At 43.6% G+C, this 16,249-nt stretch overlaps 1 protein-coding gene across 14 annotated transcripts in view; it reads right to left on the reverse strand.

Moving 5' to 3' along the window:
* Positions 1-16,249, reverse strand: part of LOC147008403 (uncharacterized) — a 60,407-nt gene that overhangs the window by 32,814 nt on the left and 11,344 nt on the right. For 4 of the 14 annotated variants that reach the window (XR_015053403.1, XM_085864779.1, XM_085864776.1 and 1 more), the window contains exons 2-4: positions 13,711-13,844; positions 7,206-7,405; positions 6,822-6,936 (exon numbers count right to left, since the gene is read on the reverse strand). Coding sequence is in view for 11 of the 14 variants with exons in the window: in XM_085864779.1 (XP_085720905.1) it covers positions 6,822-6,936; positions 7,206-7,405; positions 13,711-13,844 (449 nt within the window). In the remaining 3 variants the exon portion in view is untranslated. Of the gene's footprint in view, positions 1-279; positions 2,926-4,571; positions 4,640-4,733; positions 4,793-6,821; positions 6,960-7,205; positions 7,406-13,710; positions 13,845-15,840; positions 15,977-16,249 lie in introns of those variants that run through there. The other 10 variants (XM_085864768.1, XM_085864767.1, XM_085864771.1 and 7 more) reach the window with 10 other exon arrangements.

The raw sequence follows: 16,249 nt of genomic DNA on the forward strand, positions 1-16,249 counted from the left end.
CCGAAGAGATTCTTCCACACTCCTTTGCTCTCTTCAATCTCAGTCCTCCCTGCAGGTCTTCAAAGTTGCTGTTCACCACCATCCCATATCTTCCCCCATCCAAAATCTTGATATTTACTACTCACGTTGATCCCCCCATACCCACCTCCTTCAAATTCCCTGTTTTCCTTCCTGAAAATCACTGTAGTTCCGACTTGTTTTCCCATTCCCATCCCTCTCTCTTCCACAGATATCCTCTTGTCTTTTTTCCCCACTATTTTGTGCTTCCCTCTCCCTCCCTTCTTGTCTCCTGCCTTGTGACATGTTTCTTTGTATGAGCTCTTACACAAGCCTTGACTTGGTACGCAAAAAAACAAAGAAAAAGTGAATTAGTCCCTGATGATGAGAAATATCCCCAAAACATGATGCTGCCACCACCAGGCTTCACAGTAGGTGTGGTGTCCTTTGGCTGATGTGCTTTGTTGGGTATGCACCGAATGTAGCGTTTTGCATTTTTCCATGAAGTTCCATCAGACCACAAAACTTTTTTCCACATGGCTTCAGAATGTATGGAATGCTTCTTTGTACACCTCAAACAGGACTCAAGGTGGGCTTTTTGGTGTAATGGCGTCCGTCCTTCTTGCCACCTGACCAGAGAGCCCAGACTTGTGAAGTGCTTGAGATATTTTTGTCACATGCAAACCAGTGATCAGTCCTTGCCCTGAAGGCTTGCAGCTCTTTCAATGTTGCCATTGGCCTCTTGGTGGCCTCTGATCAGTCTCCTTGCTTGGTCATCCAGTTTGGAAGGACGGCCTGATCTCGGCAGGGTCTTGGTGGTACCATACGCATTCCATTTCTTAATAATGACTTGACTGTGCTCCAAGGGATATTCAAGGTTTTTGAAATATTTTTATACCCATCCCCTGATCTGTGCCTTTCCATAACTTTAACCCAGAGGTATTTTGAAAACCAACAGGAACGGCTGATTTTATTCTGAAATAATCAGAATTTCGACAATTTAAAGTGGGGAAAGTCAATTAACCTGGTGTGTGATTTTGAAGGTGATTGGTTACACCTGAGCGAGTTTACAATTGCCGTTATAAAGGGGTGGTGTGGGGGGTGGACACTTATCCCACAAAGATATTCTAGTTTTGTGTTTTTAATCAATTTTTTGAAACTTGGATAATTTGTTTTTCAATTGGAAGTTGTGGGTTACGATGCATAAATAAAGGTGTACAAAGTCTGATTTCATGGATTTATTTCCAGATTATAAGGCATCAAAAGGTGAAAATTTTGAAAGGGGGTGTAGACTTTATTCAGACAATGTACTCTGACTCGTTCTGCATCCCAGTTAACATGACGTCTTCCAAACCACTGCAAAGTACCTTCGTTGTCTCTTCCCAACTCTTTCGAGATCTTTTCACAATCTTCTTGCTCTTTTGTCGTTCTCCCAGTTGTCAGGGTATATTTGTTGATGTATCTTTTTGTATTTTTCATTTCTCTTCTTTCAATCGATGGCGCTGGATTTGCTGTTATTTCCATCGCGTGTGTGGCATCATATACTCGCACCTGTTCCTGGAAATTCGTTGCTTTGATGTATTGTTTGATGTCGAGATACAGATGATGAACGAGCAAAGACCTTGTTACACACAGAACAGTTGAAGGGTTTCTCTCGGGTGTGCATTCTTTGTTGTCTGGACACAGATGATGAATGAGGAAACAACATATTGCACACAGAACAGTTACAGGGTTTCTCTCCGGTGTGTATTCTTTGATGTCTATGTAAGTTCGATAATTGATTGAACGCTTTGTTTCACACAAAACAATTGAAGGGTTTCTCGCCGGTGTGTATTATTTGATGTTTATGAAAGTTTGATAAACGATTGAACCCTTTGTGACACACAGAACAATTGTAGAGTTTCTCTCCGGTGTGTGTTCTTTGATGTGTTGATGCAGTTGATGAATGTTTAAACGCTTTGTTGCACACAGAACACTTGTAAGGTTTCTCTCCAGTGTGTATTATTTGATGTGCTGACAGATTTGATGGAGTAATGAAGGCCTTGTTGCAAACAGAACAGCTGTAGGGTTTCTCTCCGGTGTGTATTCTTTTATGTTTATAAAAGTTAGATACATGATTGAACGCTTTGTTACACACAGAACAATTGTAGGGTTTCTCTCCAGTGTGTATTCTTTGATGTGTTAACGCAGTTGATGAATGATTAAACGCCTTGTTGCACACAGAACACTTGTAAGGTTTCTCTCCAGTGTGCATTCTTTGATGTTCTGATCGAGTTGATGGATTAATGAAGGCCTTGTTGCACACCGAACAGTTGTAAGGTTTCTCTCCGCTGTGTATTCTTTGATGTTTATATAAGTTAGATATATGATTGAACGCTTTCTTACACACAGAACAATTGTAGGGTTTCTCTCCGGTGTGCAATATCTGGTGCTCATGTAAGTGTGACGACAGATTAAATGCTTTGTTGCAAACAAAACACTTGTGGGGTTTCTCCACTGAATGTGTTTTTTGATGACGAAATAAATTTGATGACGAACTAAAGGCCTTCCGGCATTGTGAACACTTGTAGGGCTTCTCACCGGTGTGCAACCTTTGATGTGTCAACAGATATGAAGAAGACGCAAGTCCCATCTGACACACAGTGCACCTGAGTGACGTCTCACCTGTGCATATTTCTACACATCCTTCTAAACACGATGAGGAGGTGAAGTTTTTGTAGGCAACAGCAAAATTGTTTGTCTTCTCATATCTTTGGCTCTCCTGTTGCAAGACATTGATCCACCTGTCGCAGTTGTAGTTGTTTGAAGACACACCCCTAAACTTGTCACCATCCTGACAAAAAGTCTCTGTCAGGTGATGATCGAAAGAAACTTCTTTGTCCAATGACGAGGAACAGTTGACACGTGAAGACGTTTCAAATTTTTTCTCTGCAAATTAAGAATGGAGCAAAAACATCAATCAATCACTTTTACAACTTGAACAGCACTCGTCGAGCACATCGTCTCACCTTGCACGTTCATTCTGAATAAAATTACCATTATTAACTGAACTCCCCACTATTATGGCCACTAGTATCATGGCCCAAATGCTCGCATCATCCATGCACCCTATCATATCACATTGTTTCTTGGAATGGGTTATGAACGTCAAAAAATGAATTAATCACTCACGTCTGGTCAAAGATCAGATAAATGAAGTTTCAGATTTTTCAGAGAAGGATTTCAATTGAACCAATCATGGCTGGAATAAGACTTCACTGATGACGTCATCATTATCACTGATCATATCACCCCATGGGGAGTTGACAACACTTGCAAAGTTTCAATTATTTTCGTTGAGTGGTTTCAGAGAAAATGATATTCAGATTTTTCCTGCAATTCAATATGACTGCCACACCATGTGACATATGACGACAATGTTAACAATAAAAACATTCTCCATCGGGAGTTCCTCCTCTGTTTGAAATTTTTCATCGAATCGGCCAAGCGGAAACATAGAAAACAATTATTAACGTGAAAATATGAAGACGTTGACACATTGACAGACAGACACAAACACACAGACAAACCGAACACATTGGACAAATACAACAGTTCAGGAAAGGAAAGAGAAACACAAAACGAAAAAAGAGAATTCAAAATGTAAAATGAAACACAAAATTGGAGACAAAGACCTCGAGTGCTTGGGTGTTGAAAACAAACTCAATCTGGAAATGATAGCGAGAAAGATAAATAAATAAATAAAAAACACCACCATATGAGGAAGCAAACAACAGGAGAAAACAAAATCACATGTTTGAGAGTAACCCGAAGAGATTCTTCAACGAATTAGGGAAACAAAAGCAGAATGTGTCAACTCCCCCTGAAAAAGAAAAAATGGGGAAACATTCTGGAAAGGAATTCTTGGAGATCGAAAGGAACGTAACAAGGAAGCAGAATGGATCGTGGACTTGGAAAAGAAGAAGCACCATGTTGGTTGAGGCCCAGTGATTATTGATGAAGAAATAAAGAATTAAAAACAACTTCAAAAAATGCCACCAAACTTTAAAATCCAGGCCCAGATGGAATTCCAAACTTCTGGCTGAAACAACTTGATGCTCTCCACAATCACGACACCAGGACATTCAAACAACTGATCCAAGAGGAAAAGGAAGTGCATGAGTGGTTCGCAGAAGGAAACACATTTCTCATCTAAAAATCTGAAGAAACCCAACTTCCTCACAAATACCGGCCAATAACATGTCCACAAACAACATACAAACTTCTAACAGGAATCATGACAGAAATTATGTTCCATCACCGAACCCAACAAGGAGGTTTGGAGGAAGAACAAAAGGGCCACCGCCCACGACTGAACAAGGCCATTCTTGAAAATTTCAAATTGCGAAGAACCAAATTGTCCACCACCTGGATGGACTATAAGGAAACTTTTGTCAGTGTTCCACATTCATGGATAATAAAATGCGTGTAAATATACAAAATCAATCCCCAAGTAATCAAACTGATTGAGAAAGCAATGGAACTCTGGAATACCACGTTGATAGTACAGCACTCAGAGGGAAATATCGAAATACCAGATGTGAAGATATGGCATGGGATCTTCCAGGGAGGCAGTCTTTCCCCTCTCTTGGTTTGTCTTGCTCTGGAACCATGAGTAACCTCATCAACAAACATGGACATGGATACACCCGAACAACAATGGAAGAGCATCCAACGAAACAGGAAATGTGACTCACCGACGATACATGGATGATTTAAAGCTCTTCCTGACCCAGCTGTTTTATCTGTTGAAAGTCTGGTTGGGTCACAATAACACCAACAAAGGGTAAACTGGCCAGAGCAATGACCACCACACGAGGAGACACCAACAACGCTGCCAAAGCGGACTCAGCAATGGAAACAAAACGAGTGAAGAGACACTGACAGCAGCTGCATTGGCCTTGGCAACAATAAACAACTCTTAATATAAGAGGCACCGACAGTGAGAAAGATATGAAATACTGACAGATTGGGTCAGGAGACAGGAGAGAGTAATAATGTAGGAGATGAAACGGAGGAGGCAAAGGAGAGAAAGGCTGTCTCCTGAACTGCTCAATTTAATGTGGCGAAAGAAAGGCACATTCTCTGAATTTCATGTGACAAAGTTAATTTTAAAACTGACTCAAACAGTAAAGGAGGAATCTGGAGTCCACGGAATGCTGAGAGTGGGATACTTCAGCGACCACATTCCCTGATGACAAAGAACCGACTTTACCCCGCTGTATGTTGGTTGCTCTCATCTACTGGTCGGTCGACTCTTCAAATCTACTTCCCTGCTGTTGTCTTTGAAATGACTTCAAAGGAGGCATCTCATTGCTGGCCTTATTGAAAAGGCAGCCTGCCGGTTCCTCCACTCTCTCCTCACATGCTTCCAGTCACGTATTGTCCTTCATTGCTTGGAGAACCCCAATTCAACCTCCCTCTGAGACAGCTTGATCTGTGGAATAGGGTTGTTCTCCATGTTGGGGTGTTACAACGCTTTCACCCTCGAAGGACTTTTGCGACACAATTGGCCTGTCGGATTCATCCGATATGCAACCACTGGACAAAATCTTTTGGACATGGTCACAGCAAACCTTTCACCCATTTATAACCTGCTGTGGTATATTTTACAAACTGGATACCTGAGATAAGTTGTCACCTGAAGAGTCGTGAGTTTACGACTCTGATTGACACAATTATATTTTTGTCACTGATATACACAAAATACCCCTTAATGATAAATTGAAAACATGTTTTTGGAAATTTTAACAAAAAAACCTGAAATGTCTTGCAACAATAAGTATTCAACCCCTTTGCGATGGCATTCCAAATTGAGCTCACGGCATCCAATTTCCTTTGATCATCCTTGAGATGTCTTCACAACTTTCTCCCTCGTCTCTCTCCCTGGTTAATCCATCCTCTATATTAAAGACCTGAGCCTCGTTCTGGTGGAGGAGTTTCTCTCTTCATCAAAGACTCTATTCCTCACTCTCCATGCACTGTCCTCACTCCCGCACACCCCAGGAATACCTCTGGCTACGGCTTCTCCTCAACTCCCACCTCATGTTTATATGTGTACTGCACCATCCACCAAACAGTGATGACTCAGCTTCTCGCCTGGGTTTGAATCCTCGACCGAGCTTGAAACTGTCATCCCGGTGTTTCACAGGCAGGGTGATTCATAAATGTGTGTGTTGTGTCCCAGATGGGTGTTAAACTCGGCGTCACATCTGCCTGGATCCCCCCTCCTCTCCCCATCCACACTTTTCCCCCTCCACTACGCCTCTACCTTCTTCCTCTGCCTCTCTCTCGTACCCCTCTTCCTCCTCTATCCCTCCCCTCCCTCCTCTCTCACCTATCTCCTCTCCTCTATCCTTCCCATCCATCCTCTCCCTCTTCCCTTGAATATTCCCATCAGCGAAGCGATATTTTACCAAAACAGATAAACAGAGTCGGTACAAACACACCTATCCCATGACAATGGTTTCATAACAGTTCTTACAGCAAGTCGAAGGTCGGGGCCACAGCTTCAGGTCAAAATTTCGTGAAAAATGATTTTGGGTCAAACTTTGACCTTGAACTTGTGACTTCAATCCATCGAGCAGAATTAATTAGTTTCATGGCAAACTCTCACCAACTCTGCTTTCCAAACAACCGACTCGTTTTGTGGAAACAAAGTTCACCCTTCACATCTTTAAATATAATATTGAACATAATTTTGCCTCAAATAAGGTTGTTACAGGACGAGCTATAAACTCCCAACCTGGTGATGCACAGGGAAGGTGTTGCATCAGTGAGCATACCTTCCTCCGAAAGCAAAGGTAAGCCTCTTGTCTTCTCATCCAGTGATTCCTCGGGGACGTTAAAGATGCCACTGCAGCCCTCAAGAACAGGCCATTGTGTGCCGGTGCAGAGGCCCTTCAACACAAGTAAATCTTCATCTGATTTGTTATAAACGAGATTAAAGAGGAATCGAATGATGAATGAAGTGATGAGGTATAAAATGATGTCACACATGTACAAAGAGGGAGGGTAACATGTCATAGATGGGATTTCCATTCACAATTAAATTCCGGCTCCGCTCCAGACATCGTGACATTCACTAAATCAATGAGTTCCTGTGTTAGTACACAGCACGGATCAGTACGGGAAACACAAGTTCTCGGTACGGAGTGAACGTCACGTACCGGGTCTGGACCCCTTGTCCTCGGGTGAACCGTCCATGGACCCGCGGTCTTCCGGAGAACCTCCCGGACCGACCACGTATCCTCCATCGGAGCCGCTCGTGGATCCCGGGGTGTTCGCTCTGAGATCTCGGGTCATGGTGGACCGCACGTCGTGTCGGGTGAAGGACGGTACGCTGTGGTAACCGAGTGAAGAGCGCGAGCTGTTTGGGGAAAAAGCGAACAGGGAGATCGCGGTGTCTGATTGGTTCTCGCCACATCACGTGTCCATGATTTAATGTAAATACAAAGATTGAACGTTTCGTTTTAACGGATTGTTTGTGTTTCAGATTGTGTTGTGAAAGTGGAAAATCGAGTCCGAGTTCGTCGATGATTATTCCCCCGATACGAATCAACGATCTTTATTTTCTGTTTTTGTATTTATCCACAATCTTCCCTCCATAACGGAGTTATTTGTGGGTATGTAGTTGGGTATGTAGGTGGGTATGTATCATCGACTCTTCCGGGAGGGTTTGACCGAGGAAGCTGAAACTTTCAGCGATTAATGAGGGAACCCCGACATTGTGTCTGTGCAAGTTCCGATTGATTCCATCAAGTTTTGAGGAAAAAGTTAATTCAGGACCCTTCGGGATGATAGAATATGGGGTATCCCCCCGTTTTCAAGACCCCCATTCATGATGATAGAAGGAAAACCACGGGGTAACCTTCCCGGGTCAGATTACGGTCACGTGTGTGTCCGAGTGGTGCTCAGGTTTCTAACACCAGACGACGGTCTCCTTGGGTTAACCTGAGGCTGTCCCTTCGGGTGAGTGCCTGGAATGTCCTTTCCATAAGAGAGGATGATCACCTGTCTCTGTTATCATCTGAGCTCAAGCGTTTAACCCGAACACCTTTCGTTTCGTGTGCGTGCGGTAACAAAAATAATAATAATAAATAATTGATCTTTATACATGTATTCCACCAGGAGAGGTTCCTGTTACTTCCCTGACGGTTTAATCAAATAACAGCACGTTGTACTTACAAACATCCTGCTCTATTCACTCTGTCATTTTCCCGGGGTCATCTTCCCTCTGATTGGAAGTCAGCTGACATCATCTTCATTAACCATCCTCACTGAACGATGTTCAGGGGCCACTCGCCTGCGATGGACCCACGTCGGTCTGTGGTCACTTCGACATCGATGTAAATACAATTTTTTTTTAATGAAACGTTTCATTCACATCACAGCAGGAAAGCCGAGAGGTTCGCATGCTCACTCTAAGCAATCTTGCCTGGGTTCGAGTCCCGACCCAGCTATAAACTGTCACCCCGGTGTTTCACAGTCAGGCTAATTCATCAATGTGTGTGTGTTTGTGTGTCTGCTATTAAACTGGACGTCACATCTACCAGAGTCCCTCCCCCCTCTCTCCACCCTCAATGTTGATTATGAATCAGATTCGGAGTGAGTCGACCGGAGGGGTGCAAAGGTCACTCTGTATGTGCGAGTGTGCGTGCGTGCGTCCAGACAGGCCTTTTCCAGGTAGACCAGGTGGGTTTTAAATGCTCCCACATGGTTTTATAGGGAACCGGCGATTAAAAAGAAAACCAAGCTGTTTGGGACGTCGTGCAGCGCCACGATGATTAGGGAGGGTCGGTGTACAACTCGAATAAAACTACTGAATGGTCTCGTTGATAATTTATTATTTAACTTGTACAACAGCAGACTCTGAATGTTTGTTTTGAATGGTGACGATGACCCTCAAAAACTGTCGATCTCCTCCAGGTGAGGAACCCACCTGTGTTGGGGAAGAACCGTCCTCGAGGGGAAAGGGCAAATGCACAATCGAGCAAAAGGTCAAACTGATCAAAGTGCAGAACGGACCAGGTGAAGAAACACCGACCAGGTGTCATCACGTGATCGACTGTAATATCATATTTATCAATTAATAACTATAATATCGTGCAGAGCGCACGGTAGTTGTAGTTTTGAAGAATTTGTGGATTTGAAATGGTCACATTGAGATTGCATTCTTGAATTGCATCATAGTTTGTGGTTTGAGGGGCAAATGTGTTTATACGGTCGCCATGGAAACTGATGACGTCAGGCATTTGCGTTTGCCAATTATGTGGAGCGCTTCGAACATAAATGAGTGGGTTCCGATGGTAAGTCAAGGTGATGATGGTGTAGCGGTGGTGATGGTAGATTGGTGATGGTAAGTAATAATGGTTTTGATGGTGGTGGTTGATAAACGATGCTTGATGATCATGGTAAGTTGGAATGGTGAGTCTGGTGAAGTACCTGCTGTTCCGGCGGTTACCTGGTGCGATGAGTACGTGCTATTCCAGAGAACTGTGCCAGGTGTTGTCAGTTCCTGCTGTTCTTGAGAACACCTGGTTCATCAGTCAGTACCTGCTGCTCCGGAAAACACCTGGTTCGTCAGTACCTGCCGTTCCAGATGCTGTTGGTATAGTACATATAGATTCAGGAGTGGCAGGTGAGCTCGATTGTTCGACTGCCCCCTTCGGAACGTGAACCCTCCTTCCGATCACAATGAAGGTTGTCTGTCCTGTTTGCGCACCTGGATTTGTGGACCTCATTTCGTTCCGAGAACATTTTGAACATACCTGTTAATTCATGAACTTTTTCAATTCATGAAATTCAAGTCATATTTCCGAATTCTTATTTAATTAATATAATTGTCGTTTATTAATCTCATGTCGTCATGTCACTCATGTCGTTTTGGATTCTCTCCAGAACTTGATCCCCAAGATGACCCGGATTGCTTCCTGTGCCAAACCGAGCGGCAACAACATTGTGAGCAAAGCATTGAGGATCGACTTCATCAGCAAAGACGTGCAGGATCTACTGGAAATGCAAATCAAGAAAAAGTTCATCCAGCATCAATGGGGTCTGCCAGGAACCAGGAACCCGCGCCGACGTCGGTTCACCATTTTTCACACAGAAAACCCACGCGGTTCACCATTTCCGAGGAACGTCCACTCCCCTTCATTTCCAAAGAAACGAGACAAATGCTGGAGTGGCACCTCGTCAAAAAGGTCACGCACAAGCGCTGGAAACTCCCGGGCGCGATTTTAGGTTCGGTTGAACGTTTCAAACTGCCAGCTTCCAAGGTCATGGACCACGCCGGTGTCATCGAGAAGAGTAGTGGACCCTTGGGTTAAGAGGATCTGTTCGTTGACAGCACAACTGGTTCAAACTTTGAAAAAGACTGAAGACAACAAACTATACGATTAATGGAGGAAGGAAAAGAATGTTTGACGAACAATGTTTATTCATTCCTCACTCCTTCACTTCTTCGCCCGTTTCTGCTGGAATGTGTACAAGGCTGAGACCTTTCCACCACTTCAACAAACATACACACGCCATTTGTCTTGTTCATTTTCAATAAACAGTGCTGACGAATAATTTCCTCCACATTTATTATTACGTCCACCACCGTAGGCGTGTGTGTGTGTGTGTGTGTGTGTGTGTGTGTGTGTGTGTGTGTGTGTGTGTGTGTGTGTGTGTGTGTGTGTGTGTCATTGATTGTTATGTCCATAATTCGGGTTTCAGAAGGTGGAGCGGAGTCCTCCCAGGTCTCGAAGTGTCCACCTCCGTTTCGGTGAAGGATCCTGCTTCACGGCCTCAGTTGTGAAGTTTTGTTGTTCTCAGAGTTTTGTTCCTTGGTCTCTTTTCAGGATATTCACGGAGCCCCGGACAGCCTCCGACTGTAGTTCGTTTGTAGTCATGTTCCCAGGGATGCTTTGTTGGATCTCTGTAAGGTTCTTCTTCATCATTCCTGTTGTTTCCAACTCCCACTGGTACAATTTCGGTGCTTTTCAGCTTCCAGGATCTTTTCACTTCGTTCTTGAGGTCTTGATATTTGGTCATTTTCTTGATTTCTGCATCGTTAAGGGGAGACCGGGGTAAGATGAGCCACTTTCACATTCTTCATCACAGTTGCCAAACAAATCGGTTTTGCTTCCTGAAAATGGTGCCTCGGTGACTTCGTATCGTTGGGCATCCCTCCAAACCAAAGCATCGTCTTCACCAAGTGCGGTTTTCCAGTAAACCTCACGAATAAAAATGTTGTCTAACGGCTTAACTTGCTTCGTGGGCTAAGTTGAGCACATGCAGTGATGGGGTAAATTGAACCATATGGGGGTAATAAGAACCACGAAGAGAGGTGTGTGCCGCAAGTCGGGGAAAAAAACATTTCATCACTCAAATTTTGCAATTAACTTTATTAACAATTTACAAATCATTATTATAAACCAACTCAACTGATATTTAGCGTGACGAGGAACTGCTGGAGAGACGGAATCAAAATTAACTAAACTCGTTTTAATGAGGTTCCAACGAATTTCTTCCAATAATAATTTCTTCTCCGGTAAAACACTGACCCACGTACTTGTTACGTCTCCGCTGACGAAGTCTCCGATGGCATTATGTTTTCGGATTGTCCGTCCGTCCGAAAGTACACCCGTCCGAGCTAATTTTCTGTTTTCTCCGCAACCACTTGTCGGATTGAGACAAAATTTTCACCACAGGAGCGACAACTCGCGTAGAATGTTTTAATGATAACTATGACGTTATAGTGGTGTGGCAGCCATGTTGGAAAAAAGGAAAAACTTTGGACCTCTGCATCTCTGCAAACTGCACAAAGGAAAAAATTGAAACTTGGCACATGTGAAGTACTCTCACGGGAAATAATTCATTACTTTAAAATGATGTCAAAGGTAGCTTAATTATGCTGTCATAATTGCGAATGTCGAACGGTTTATCCGACCAGGATAAAAAATTTTGAGGGTCATCCCGGGCTAAAATGGTCGACAGAAAAAAAAAATGATGACGCAATCGATCACGTGATTCGGCAGCCATATTGTTTCAAAAGCAAACAAACTTCAAAATCTCTGAAATGGTTGAACAGATTGAGGCGAAACTTTGACACATTGACACTTAACGAAACTTTGACCGCCTATCCATTCGGAACAAGAGGGTTCACACACATGACGTTATGGGTCACATGTTTTGCCAGCCATATTGGATTTACCCTAAAACCTATTAAAAAAAACTTCTTGTGCAGAACAGTTGGACAGATCGAGGGGAAACTTCACACAAATGTTCCCCAAGCCATTGGGTATGCAAGTTTGTTTCGGAATAATTGATAGGTCACATGGTTTGGCAGACATATTGGATTGAAGAAAAATATTAAATAATGTTTTCCCTGGAAACACTTGATTAATCGACATGAAACTTCACAATGATGATTGAGTCGTGATGGGGAATACATGTTGTAAATTTCAACTTGATCCGACACATGGTCGGGCCGTCATAATTATTTAATTTGTTGATCTGTGTTCTTTTTGATTATTATTTTTTGAATGAGGATCACTTGGCTGTTCCTGGATGGGTTTGAGGGTGGAGGAGTCACAACTGAAATGGGAATCCTATCCAGGTTCCTCCTGATGACTTCATCTTTGTTTTTTCCTTGTACTGGTTCCTTCGAATGACTGTCAGGACTGTCCCCATTTGGTCTTCCATTTGATTTGAATTTAATTTATTTCGATCCCATTCTAAATTCAATTAAAAAATAATAAAAAATGTCATGGGTCAGGGTCAGGTGTCCAATCAAAGCGGGACGTCATCACGACGGGACGTCATCACGACGGGACGTCGGACATGGAACACCTTCGTTCTTGGCTGCCAGCTTTGTTCGTTTCAATTGGTTCATGAATCTCCACTGTTCGTCCCTCATGCTTCATGCGTAGAATACGCTTTGCAGTGGAGGATGAATTCCTTCTCCTCTAAGCTCCAGCTCTGTTTATGTATTCTTCTCCGATTCATCTGTGACCTAGTAGTTGTTGGTTGTGGAACAGGCGACACCTTTTTAACTTTGTTGTCGAGCTCTGTCCTCTCGTGAGGCAGAGATCCCATTCCTCACTGGAGAACGTGCAGTCATTATCCTTTTCAGCAAACATCACGGCTGCTTGGTGTGGAAGCACTGACTTCGGCATCAGCCTACCAGAGGTCTGTGTCCCTTTACTTGTTTTTATTTGTTTCCCCTTTCTTTGTTTGGCATATTTTTGTTGCAGTCAGCCATCTTGCTTTCCCCAAGAGGCCGCAGGACCACGGCTGCTTGAGAGGGGTTACCGATGACACTTAAAGGAGTCGTGCCAAAAGGTATGTGCCAGAGTTGTGTTTCCGCCTGCTCGCTTTCTCCTCTCTGGTTTGCTTAATGGCTTGCCATCGCTCGGAGTCACCCACAGGGGAGTTATCCACAAACAAACTCTTCTCACCAGTGTGAGTTAGTGTGTGGAATTTCAAGATTGATAACTGATTAAGAAATTTAGAACACACGGAACACTTGTGCAACTTATCCCCAGTGTGAGTTCGTTTGTGTCGATTCAAGGTTGATAACCGACTAAAATCCTTAGAACACACAGAACATTTGTACACCTTCTCCCCAATGTGAGTTAGTTTGTTGTTATTCAAGTTTGATGAGTAACTAAAATCCTGAGAACTCACTGAACACGTGTGCAGTTTCTCCCCAGTGTGAGTTCGGTTGTTGTTCTCCCATTGGTTGGAATGATGACTGAAATGATCTTCCTCGTTGAAGAACTGTGCAGAGTTGGTGTTCGAAACGGTTTTCATTTCTTTCTCTGCAAAGAAAAAAGAACCGCAAAAACGAGTTAGATCAAGATGTGGTAACTGCAAAGAATTGTGGGATATAATCAGTGTCAGGTTAATTCAATGTTGGGGATGTGAGACTTTCTTTCTAAAGGAAAGATAAATCGATGTTGCTAGTTTAACATGTTTGATGATTGCCAACAACCAACCAGCAAGATGAACTGAGATGATTGTTGAAAAACAGAACAAGAAAAACCGATTAGATATTGCAACCCTCGCCAGGACTTGTGTTGTGTGGTGCTGCGATGACTTTATAAGTCATGACTGATGACTGAGCTGGCAATGATGACTTTATAACTACCAAAACGTCCCGCTTTGATTGGACACCTGACCCTGACCCTCGAGTTTATTTATTTATTATTCAGCTGAATTCAGAATGTGATTCAAATAAATTCAATTCAAATCAAATGAAAGCGACTCCACTGGAGTTATCAGAAAGAACCCGAACAAGTAAAAAGCAAAGATGAAGTCATCAGGAGGAACTTGGATAGGATTCACATTTCAGCTGATACTCCTCTACCCTCAAACCCATTCAGGAACAGCCAAATGAGCTTTATTTAAAAAAAAAAACACATAAAGCTCAAAACAATAAATAATTCTGCCTTTCAGACAATGTGTCGTCAAGTTTGAAATTCAAAACATGGGTTCCTCATCACGATTGCATTATATATATGTGAAGTTTCACATCGATTGATGAAGCAGTTCCAAAGAAAATATTATTTTTCAATCCAATATGGCTGCCAAACTGTGTGACCTATTAATTATTCCTTAACAAACTTAGACACCCGTGGCTTGGTGAACATTTGTGTGAAGTTTCCCCTCGATCCGTCCAGCTGTCCTGGAGAAGATTTTGATAGGTTTGAGGATAAATCCAACATGGCTGCCAAACCCTGTGATGTCAAATGTGCAAACCTTTGGTTCCTCATGGATAGGTGGTCATACGTGTAAAGTTTCGTCTCAATCTGTTCAGCCACTTCACAAAAGGTTTTTGAACATACTTTTTTTTAAAACAAAAAACATGGCTGCCGAATCACGTGACCAATGACGTCATCAAATTTTGTTCTGTCGACCATTTTATCCACACGTGACCCTCAAAAATGTTTATACTCATCAGATGCAGCATTCTACACGTGCTATGATGACGTCAAAACGAAGGTATCTATGACGTCATGCTAAAAAAGACATTCCACATGAGTACTACTTGTCACGTGCCAAGTTTCAATTGTTTCCTTGGTGCGGTTTCAGAGAGAGGTCAAAAGTTTTTCCAACGTGGCTGCCACACCACGTCGTCTATGACGTCACAATTACAATTAAATCATTTTACATGAGGAGTTGCACCGACGTTGAAAATTTCGTCTCAATCCGACAAGTGTTTGCGGAGGATAACACGAAGTTCTGTGCAGACAAACAAACAAGCAAATGTGAAATCACTCATGGAGTAACACTTGGTGAAACGGAACACCACTCGGGAGGGCACACACCTCTACCAGGGTGAACAGTTCACATTTTGTATTCACTGATAGGCCGGATCTGGATTCGGACCTGAACCAGAATCGAATCGGCTTGTTCTTGTCATTGAACCAACTCGTCCACCACTTCCTCAGATATCATGATGTTTTGATCATTTTTGCCGCCATCTCTCAATGTGGTGAAGAATCACTTTATAAAATTAAATAATTCTTCGAATCGGATCCGGATCTTCACCAAAATCTAACCAATTTGTCCTGATCACACAGCGAACCTGTTCTCCACACACCGTCCGAATCCGTGCACAACTTCTTGAGATATCGAGTTCACACACAAACACAGAGAGGGGTGAAAACAACCACCGAGCAACGTCCGTGGTGGAGGTAACAATGACGTGTGAAGAGGGCGGGGTGACCACAGCACGTGCACGGACCTCCCCCTTCACGGTGATGACGTCACACCGTCCCCAGCTCACCACACCCAAACCCCCTCCCTACTAACCGGGCCCACTTTGCTGCCCCTGACAGTCGAGGAAACTCGCTGCGACCAGCAACACGTCCGCGTCCATCGCTGCTAATTCAAACGGAGGATCCCGGGTCTCAGGGGACCTCTTCCCGCCGCCTCCGAGGGTCGAGTGCCTTCAATGGGTGATGCGCATCCCCAAACGAGATCCCTGATCGCTCTTCACCCCTCACCTCGTCGAGTGCGGAACCGGAACGGCACCGAAACCCCGTCCTTACGTCTCGGACAAACGGACCATCGAACGTGCCGTGCTCCCCACGTCCGTACTTCGACGGCTCGGCGCGATCAGCGGCCACAGGCAGGAGAAGCACAAAACTTCACCACAGCGCACGTTGTTTACAAAATGGCGGGAGAGGCGAGCGTGAGGAGCGGGGAGCATCACGTGACG

Source organism: Eptatretus burgeri, chromosome 19, assembly GCF_056783735.1.
Source record: "Eptatretus burgeri isolate ZD-2024b chromosome 19, Ebu_testis_v1, whole genome shotgun sequence".
Taxonomy (NCBI): domain Eukaryota; kingdom Metazoa; phylum Chordata; class Myxini; order Myxiniformes; family Myxinidae; genus Eptatretus; species Eptatretus burgeri.